At 38.0% G+C, this 9,469-nt stretch overlaps 1 protein-coding gene and 1 long non-coding RNA gene across 2 annotated transcripts; one reads left to right on the top strand and one right to left on the bottom strand.

Moving 5' to 3' along the window:
• Window positions 1–855: 855 nt before the first annotated feature.
• LOC131737161 (uncharacterized) lies at window positions 856–9,140 on the bottom strand. Its single transcript, XR_009328730.1, has 3 exons — window positions 8,799–9,140; window positions 1,183–1,247; window positions 856–1,053 (listed from the first exon to the last, which is right to left on the bottom strand). It is a non-coding gene; the product is annotated as an uncharacterized LOC131737161 (long non-coding RNA).
• On the top strand, window positions 4,705–8,012 carry LOC131737160 (E3 SUMO-protein ligase KIAA1586-like). The gene is made up of 2 exons (XM_059024410.1): window positions 4,705–6,863; window positions 7,296–8,012. Exons 1-2 carry the CDS (start codon window positions 5,175–5,177, stop codon window positions 7,794–7,796), a joined length of 2,190 nt encoding a protein of 729 aa, XP_058880393.1. The 5' UTR covers window positions 4,705–5,174; the 3' UTR covers window positions 7,797–8,012.
• Window positions 9,141–9,469: the final 329 nt, after the last annotated feature.

Genomic DNA, 9,469 nt, shown 5'->3' with positions numbered 1-9,469 from the left:
CATAAGCCTCTTGAACGCAACTTGCTGTCAAAAAAATCCTCAGGGGATTTCAATGTTAAAGTCATTTCATATCAATCAAACTGTAAACACTCACTCCTAACACTGGCTGACCAGCATCTTACCATTGACAGGGGGAAATAAATCAAACATTTTATAAATATTACAAATTAGTAGAATACAGATAATTATATATTTGTGATTTTGTAAGAAAAGCTGCACATCTTTTATACTGTCCCATCCATTTGTTCTGCATTGGTAGTGAATGGATGACATCTGAGATTCTAGTGCACAGATTGCTCATTAAAATCCTGGGATGATTATCTACTAAAAAAAATCTAAATATTTAGGAAGAAAGTGTCAGAGTATAGTAAAACAGTCAACTACCCCAGTTGGATCCCTACTCGTTCAGCAAACATGACAATGATTTACACTGTCAGGCATCACTGCTCTTCTGAGACTGCTTGTCAAGGGATGAAATCTCCAGTGACGGGGATAAAGTGGAGGCATACATCCGTACGTACGTCACATTTTTAAATATATCTGGAAAACCATTTATCATGTTAATAACATTTCGCTTAAGTTATTGATTTACATGTAGCTTTAGAACACAGTAAATTATTTTTCTATTCTTATTCAATACTATTCTGTTAATACTGTTGACATACATCAAGGCCATCAACTTTTTCATCATACTGATAGCTCTAATTTTGAATTTGCACATTGTGGTAAGGGATATATGTTACTAAATATAGATAAAATCCCTGTTTGGAGGAAGAGGTGTTAGTTTTAAAAATGTATGCCTGTCAGGATGCGCATGGTACAAAGGATTGAAGGTCCAAATAGGTATATATTTACAAATGTCCATTTTATTCAAAAACGGTGGGTCTTTAGGACCAAACAAACAATTTGAACTAAATAAGTCCATCAATTCAACAATGTGCATGGAAAAGTGCTCTGGGTAGTTGCTGTTGTGCTCCTGTGCTTGGCAGAGGTACTGTTGCTCCGGGGTGTCCGTGCTGGTTCCATGGCAGCAGTTCCCCAGGTCCTACTCGTCTAGAAGACAAAACAAAACAAACAAGCGCATGGCTCCGGCATATTATTTACAGCTTAAGGGGCCGTAGTAGGACTGCACCACTCACTCTAGGAAGGCTGAATGACTCCCAGATCGAGCATGGCTCCTACCTCCTTGCGGACTGCATCCCGGTGAATTTCCAGGATTCGGTACAGTCTCTCCCTGACCTTGACACCTGTCAGAGTGATGACAGCATGTTCAATCACATTAGTTCTACCGTGTATATCAGAAAAACCATCACCAAACACTTTCACCAACTCTTGTAGCTCCTGTTTCTGATCAGGAAGTAACTGTTCCCCCCATTGGAATATTAATTATTTTAAGTGGATTGATATCAGGACCAAAATCCTCTTCCATGTTGTCATTAGCTACAAAGAGGGCCTCGCTTTCTTTCCAGGGTTTTAACAAATTAATATCTTGTTTGTTTGTTGTACTGTTGCTCCTGGTGATGCTGAGCCAGTTTTAAATTCTCTTGTGCCAAATGATCAACCAATCCCAGACGGTCTCTCAAAAGCAGTACATATGTCTACATTTTTGGAATTGTTAGTTGGTTTTCCCATCCCTCTCTTACAAGATTGAGGATACCTCGGGGTTGTCTCCCGTACAGCAATTCAAAGTGAGAAAACCCTGTTGAGCTCTGCGGCACCTCTCTCACTGAAAACATGAGGTAGGGAAGAAGTTTGGCCCAATTTTTCTGCTCTTGGTTTGTCAAACCGCCTCAGCATCTGTTTTAGGTCTGATTAAATCGTTCCACCAGTCCAACTGTCTGCGGATGATAAATGGAGGTCCTAATGGACCAAATTTTTTAACAATTTATACACTTCATTCAAACATTTAGACAAAGTTAGTTCCTTGATCAGTCAGAATTTCTTTGTGATTCCCTACTCTCGACATTATCTGGCGATTGCTGATGCACTAGTGGATCTCAATGGTACAGCCTCTGGATAGCTTGTTGCATAGTCCACCACTAATAAATATGCGTATGTTCAGAGTCAGACAAGCTCAATGAACCCACCATGTCCATCACAATACTTTCAAAAGGGGTTCCTATGAGGGGCAATGGAACCAGTGGGCCCCTTTCACCAAGATGGCTGAATTCTGGTTCCATCCTACCATCGAGTCAGCCCATCCCTGTGAAGGCGTACCACCAACCCTACCTAGCGCCTTTCCTGGTCGGGAGGTAGTTACATCTCAGATTCATCTCGTTCACAATACCCCAAAGAGATTTTTACTGTCACATTTTATTTGTTTTTACTTTTCTGTAATTTTTACTGAGTGTTATTTTTTTAGTATGTTAAGTACATTTCTTAATTGTTGATAAGGTAATTGGTTGCTTCTAGATTGTGAAGTAATTGCAAGGTAGGTGCTGTATAATGATTTTACTCCAATTAACACTCTTAGTTACAAATTTCTCCCAGCTGAATTCAAGATCACATAGATAATTGACAACACAATTTGATCAAAAATTTAGTAAAATAATACAGTACAAAAACATAACAGAAAATTTGTATCAATATAGCATAAGTCTATATGTATTAATATTCTATATGTATTAATCTCAGAAAGCAATAATATTCAGATAATATCACTGCTTCAGTATAAATATCAATTACACGTAAAAGCTAGCATTTATACATTGTCTAGCATTTATCTTTCTGCAAGTACTAATAATACTCAAGTCAGCAAATATAATAATATAAATATGCAAGCAGGGTAAATGAGTCAGTAAATATTTCAAATAAAATCCAGATTACTGTAAAAGAGGGTATTTTTGCGTCAACTTAATTTCGCTAATGGCTTTCAAGGTACATTTTCGCGGCAAGAAATGTTTGCGCTTCTTTTTCTTTCAATGTACGGCACATTAATTTTGTAGATTTTTAATAAACAAGAAATTAGCAAACATTTCTTGCTTGCAAAATGTTCTTGTTTTACAGTAATTCTAATTCACATGATATTACGAAATCATACTTCATTCTTTATCAGTTGGCTGTTAAACTATATACAGAGCCTTGCAAAAGTATTCAGACCCCCAACCAATTCTCTCATATTACTGAATTACAAATGGTACATTGAAATTTCGTTCTGTTTGATATTTTATTTTAAAACACAGAAACTCAAAATCAGTTATTGTTAGGTGACATTGGTTTTATGTTGGGAAATATTTTTAAGAAAAATAAAAAACTGAAATATCTTGTTTGCTTAAGTATTCAACCCCTGTGCTGTGGAAACTCCCAGTTTACACCAATGAAAGAAATTGCCCTAACGAGGATACAATTACCTTACCATTGGCCTCCACCTGTGAACCATTAAATTTACTGTCACATTTTCTGGATAAAAACCCCACTGTTGATCATTGGTCAGGCTGTGAATCTGAAGGAAAATGAAGACCAAAGAGCATTCTACAGAAGTTAGAGATAAAGTAATACAAATGCATAGATTAGGGAAAGGGTACAAAATAATATCCAAGTGTTTGGATATCCCAGTGAGCACAGTTGGATCAATAATCAGGAAGTGGATGCTGCATCACACCACCCAGGCACTGCCAAGAAAAGGCCGTCCCTCAAAACTCAGCGCTCAAACAAGAAGGAGACTTGTGAGAGAAGCCACAGAGAGGGCAACAATCACTTTGAAGGAGCTACAGAGTTCAGTGGCTGGGAGTGAAGTAATGGTGCACCAGTCAACCATATCAAGAACTCTGCATAACACTGGCTTGTATGGGAGGGTGGCAAGAAAGAAGCCATTACTCAAAAAGTACCATCTGAAAGCACGTCTGGAGTTTGCCAGAAAGCATGAGAGTGACCCAGCTGCGATGTGGGAAAAGGTTTTGTGGTCAGATGAGACCAAGATAGAGCTTTTTGGCCAAAACGCAAAGCGCTATGTGTTTGTGCAAACCTGACACTGCCCATACCTCAAGACACACCATCCCTATAGTGGTGGCAGCATCATGCTGTGGGGATGCTTCTCATCAGCAGGGGCTGGGCATCTTGTTAAAATTGAAGGAAGAATGGATGGAGCAAAATACAGGGAAATACTGTAAGAGAACCTGCTTCAGTCTGCTAAAAAACTGAAGCTTGGGAGGAAATTCACCTTTCAGCAGGACAATGATCCCAAGCACAAGGCCAAAGCAACATTGGAGTGGCTCAAGAACAAAAAGGTGAATGTCCTACAGTGGCCCAGTCAACGTCCTGATCTCAATCCCATTGGGAATCTGTGGCACTATTTGAAAATTGCGGTCCACAAGCGTCGTCCAACCAACCTGAGCAACCTGGAGCAAATCTGCCAAGAAGAATGGGCCAAAATCACTCTGACACTGTGTGCAAAGCTGGTACATACTTGCCCCAAAAGACTTAAAGCTGTTATTGCAGCGAAAGGTGGCTCTACCAAATATTAATGTATGGGGGTTGAACACTTATGCAAGCAAGATATTTCCATTTTTTATTTTTCATAAAAATATTTCCCAACATAAACCAATGTCACCTTACAATAATTGATTTGGAGTTTCAGTGTTTTAAAATAAAATATCAAACAGAACGAAATTTCAATGTACCATTTGTAATTCAGTAATATGAGAGAATTGGTCAGGGGTCTGAATACTTTTGCAAGGCACTGTATATAGTTTACAACCAGGGGTGTAGTGGAGCCGGAGCGGGGCGGAGCGGCGCTCCGGCACTTTTTCAATCCATGTTTTTCAATTGCAAATGTTCACATTTATAAATACATATATTTAAAATATTTTCGTGTTCGAATTTTGTCTAAACACTTGTAGTAAGCATTGCCTGCGGCTCTGTGCCAGCTGTGCGAATTTGCGACAGACAGACAGCTAGCTATACGTTTAATAAAGACAAGCTGTCGGCTAAAACATCAAGTAATCTGAAAAACGATGTCACCACAATAAGCAGCACAGTTGCTGCTTTTGATTGGTCCATTATTATGCCATTAAAATATGCTGTCATTCCAGTTTTTTTTTTTTAGCAAATCAATTTTGAAAGTGATGTTGCTGACAACCAATCAGAGAAGGAGGCGGTTCGTTCCTTGGCCGTAACTGAGGTGATGATATTAGTAACGGTATTAATAATAATAAAAAACAACTCGCAAATCAAAAATGTCTGGTCTCGGAGGTAGTAAACGAACTCGTCAAGAGACTTTGATACAATATTTTGGCAATAGTAGTAAAAAACAGAAGATCGTTTGTTGTACGGCAGAAGCAGAACCTACAGTGGAACCAGAACCTACAGCAGTTGAAGAAAAAAGCGCGGAGAAACAGCCATGGCCAAACATCTGGAGTTCTGAGGTATGGGAAGAAAAGAAACAACTTTACACTTTCCTTGACTGTGCGGATGGTAATCTGGGCTGTCGTGTTTGTAGACGTGTTTCTGCGCTGTCAGTTTTGAAAAGTCAGGGTGTTTCTCTGTCTTCTGAGTGGAAAAATTACAGTGTTGGGTACAATGGAAAAACTCGAGAGCAACAGCTACGATCTTTGAGAAAAAAGATAGCTGAACACAAGAAATCCAGCGCTCATAACAAGGCCACTGCATTGTTACAGCAGAACACAGAGGACATTATTGGGAAATGTGTTGACAGTGCAAAAAGGCGAGATCACGAAACTACCTGTAAAATATTTTCTACTGCTTACTACCTTGCAAAACAAAATCGACCCTATTCTGATCATCAGGCCTTACTGGAACTGCAAGAAATAAATGGTGTTAATGTGGGAACTGGTCTTCATTCCAGATACAGCGCCACTCAAATTATCAACCACGTTTCTGATGAAATGGTCAAAAAGGCCTGTGAGAGAATAATACACATCGATGGAAAAATTGCTGTGTTAATTGATGAATCAACAGCTCTGAATGGTTCCCCAGCACTTATTGTGCATCTCAAATGCGAGACAGACAAGACACGTGACCCTCACTTCATGTTTTTGGAGTTAGTTGAACTTTTTGATCAGTCAGCTGAGTCCATAGTGTTAGCGCTTACTAAGTGTCTTCAAAAACACGGGTTTGACCATGCATACTTACAGAAGAATCTTGTTGCATTTGCAAGTGACGGTGCAAGTGTAATGCTTGGGAAAAAATCTGGTGTGGCAAAACGAATTTCAGACATGTACCCCAACATTGTTGTCTGGCACTGTCTAAATCACAGACTCGAACTTGCAGTTGCCGATAGTGTTTCTGAGACTACTGGCATGAACCATTTTCATTCTTTCATGGACAAGCTATACTCAGTCTACAGTAGATCAGCACTAAATCAGCAAGAACTCCGAAATTGTGCGAAGGAACTGGATGCTGTCTTGAGGAAAATTGGTCGTGTACTGGATGTGAGATGGGTTTCCAGTTCGTTCAGGACTGTCTCCGCTGTGTGGGAAAGTTTTGAAGTTCTGTCGACTCATTTTAAAGCTGCCGTAAGCTCTAAGCGGACTTCTGCTGAAAGAGCGACATACAGCGGTCTACTGAAAAGGCTGTGCTCGCCAGAATTTCTCATTGACCTCGGAGTTATGTACGATGCCTTATACGAACTTTCACTGCTGTCAGAGATTCTCCAGAAACGGACTACTACATTGGTTTATGCAGATAAAATGGCACGTAGAACAGTAAGGATTTTTGAATCCATGAATGAGAATGTAGGTACAAAGACTCTTGAAGCGCAGATAGCTGCCATGGAAGGAACATTTAAATCTACAGTGCTGACGTCGAATCCCAAACATGTAAAAATAAATCATAAACAATTCCTTACCAAACTCGCCAATCATATGAAAGAACGACTTTTTACAACCACTGCATCAAATGAGAAGGTATGTTCATAAACCTTGTACAGATTTTTTTAATTTTAATAGCTAGCCTAATTGTTTGCAATTAACGAGCAGAGGGGGGCGTTAATTTCAGTTTCATGTGTAGTATAAAACTGCAACTGAGAAGTATATACAAATAAATTATAAACATCTGCACTCCTGTCAGTCTCATCGCAGGTGCATAGACTAATGTAAATATAAGAATAGAAAAACACTCCCGCACAGTATATGTATTCTGCAAAATCTCACTTTTATTATTTACTTTATTTAATCCTACTCAAAACTACAAAACGCATATATATATATATATATATATATATATATATATATATATATATATATATATATATATATATATATATATATACACAGTTAAGGTTTCGAAAATACATTTTAGAAATGCTACCATTAATTTCAAATAGCTTATTCTTTCAGGCTTCTTCCGAGGTGAATTGCCAAAAATATGAAAGTCTTCTTTCTGAGCTCTTGGTCCTGGATCCACACCACTGGCCTGCAGAACTACCCCAGGGTTATGGCGAAAATGAAGTTGAAAGATTGTGTCGGCGCTTTCAGCTAAATGAACGTATTATCAAAAATGCATTTCGAGATTTTAAGGAGAACAACGGAAGAATTCCAGATGATTTAGCTCCACTTATTAACTGCACACGTGTGATCCCGTGCAGTACTGCTGAATGTGAAAGGGGATTCAGCCAAATGAACTTAATTATAACTGATCAGCGTTCCAAAATTTTAATCAAACATGCTTCAGCCTTAATGTTTATCAAGCTTCATGGACCCCCTTTGAGACAGTGGAATCCAAGCCCTTATGTGACCACTTGGTTGCGACACAATCATCGATCCGCAGATGACAGCCGTACACGGGTGGCAGCTCCAATTTCCAGCGACTCCCCTGACGCTCTGTGGCAGTTCCTATAGTTGACTAAAAACAACCTGTGATTGGTAAGTGCAACTTTTAATTTTCTATAGAGAGGGGAGATTTTACAGAAATTTGTTAAGTAAAATATGTGTTATATTATTATTAAAAAAACCCCGATTAAATCGCGTTAAATGGAAAGTGGGCGTAACTGTTAATACCTCGTTAACTATTTAATTGATTCTCATTGGGACCGCTCCGCTACTTTTTTTTTTACCACTACACCACTGTTTACAACACCCATTCATTTATTCTTAAAAACAACTCCAGCACTTCTTATTCAATTTCATAGATGGCTTTGATTATCCTAGCTCTGTCTAGCCAGTAATTTACTTTCATGAAATATTAAAAGTAACCCTTTTACATTTCACATCATCAACCTTTCTGCAAGTATACATTTATTATTTCCCCTAAGTATAGTTTATGTAATTCTCTCTTTAGTTCAATTGGAGAAAATACTTCATTTGGAGTGCAGCGTTGATACAGTGTGCGACGACTTGGCTGGGTGTTGTCCTTTTCAAGCTTTTGTTTAATAAGAGCAGATATTCTTCCAGTAAAATTGACCTTTTCCAGGTAGGCCAAGTTTCAAACTTACAAACATCTTATTACTTACAACAGCTAGATTGAATTACCAGCTCTGGAAATCTATGGAGTTAAAGAAAGGATAGTGGGCCCCAAGCTTTATCAGCGTTACTATGGAGACGCGGCCAGCTTAATTTTTATCACACATTGCAGGTGCTGAAGTTCTAATTATTACAGCAAGCCGTTTTAACATTTAATCCTCCATTTTTTATATCCTTGTTTTATATCAACAATTAAATTTTTTAGATCAATTTTTATGTTTGATATCAACCATTCTATTTTTGATATCAGCAAATACATTTTTTTTATTATCTATTAATTAATTTTCATCTAATTAGAATACATTTTTTAATATAAAAAGTAAAAATATTAATATAAAAAATGTGCTGGTTGACTCATGTATATGTGAAATCAATATTTACTTAGCAGTTCAGAGGTTCAGATTTGAGCCCAACAAGAAACAGTGAAACATCCATAAGATAAAGGGAACTTATCCTGGTGTATATCCCCTTCTATATCCTGGGGTGTCTGCTTCTGTATCCTGGTGTGTCTGTCCCTCCCAGTTCATGCTGTGCTGCTTATAAACCCAGTTGGCCACTCCTATTCCTGCTCAAAACCAATCAGACACCCCCAATATCTAATTGGCACTAGCACTGGCCCAAAAACTACATTTCCCAAAATCTAACAGGAAATGTCTATATAAGGCACGGGTTGATGACATCACACTCCTGCTTCTCCTCAGTCACAGTGCTCCGTGTAATACAAACCAAAAAACGAGGTGAGTAACTTAACTTACAAAAAAATTAATAAACGTGCTTCATAACAAAGTAATAAAGTGTTCTCACAACAAAAACAAATTAAATATGTGATAAACCAATAATAATAATAATAATAATAATAATAAAAAATGTTATTTAAAAATACAAACAATACAAAATTAGAGACTGGGCTGGAAACGCTAAATTGTCATTCTGTGACATTACATCCATTTCCAAGGTTTCACTGACTTTTGTTCAAATTTACGATTTGCACCATTTCTGTGACCTCCGTGACAGAATCTTATCCTTAATTATGGTTAACCATTGCCAGACCT

The sequence above is a fragment of the Acipenser ruthenus genome, chromosome 5 (genome assembly GCF_902713425.1).
Source record: "Acipenser ruthenus chromosome 5, fAciRut3.2 maternal haplotype, whole genome shotgun sequence".
In the NCBI taxonomy this organism is placed as follows: domain Eukaryota; kingdom Metazoa; phylum Chordata; class Actinopteri; order Acipenseriformes; family Acipenseridae; genus Acipenser; species Acipenser ruthenus.
The sequence above is the reverse complement of the archived record's forward strand: the minus strand, read 5'-3'. Positions and strand labels throughout refer to the sequence as shown.

What these genes read in the sequence shown, in the direction of transcription:
- LOC131737160 (XM_059024410.1), top strand. Translation starts at nt 5,175, where the DNA reads ATGTCTGGTCTCGGAGGTAGTAAACGAACTCGTCAAGAGACTTTGATA. An exon ending in CCACTGCATCAAATGAGAAG is followed by an intron (nt 6,864 to 7,295) that starts GTATGTTCATAA and finishes TTATTCTTTCAG; the next exon opens with GCTTCTTCCGAGGTGAATTG.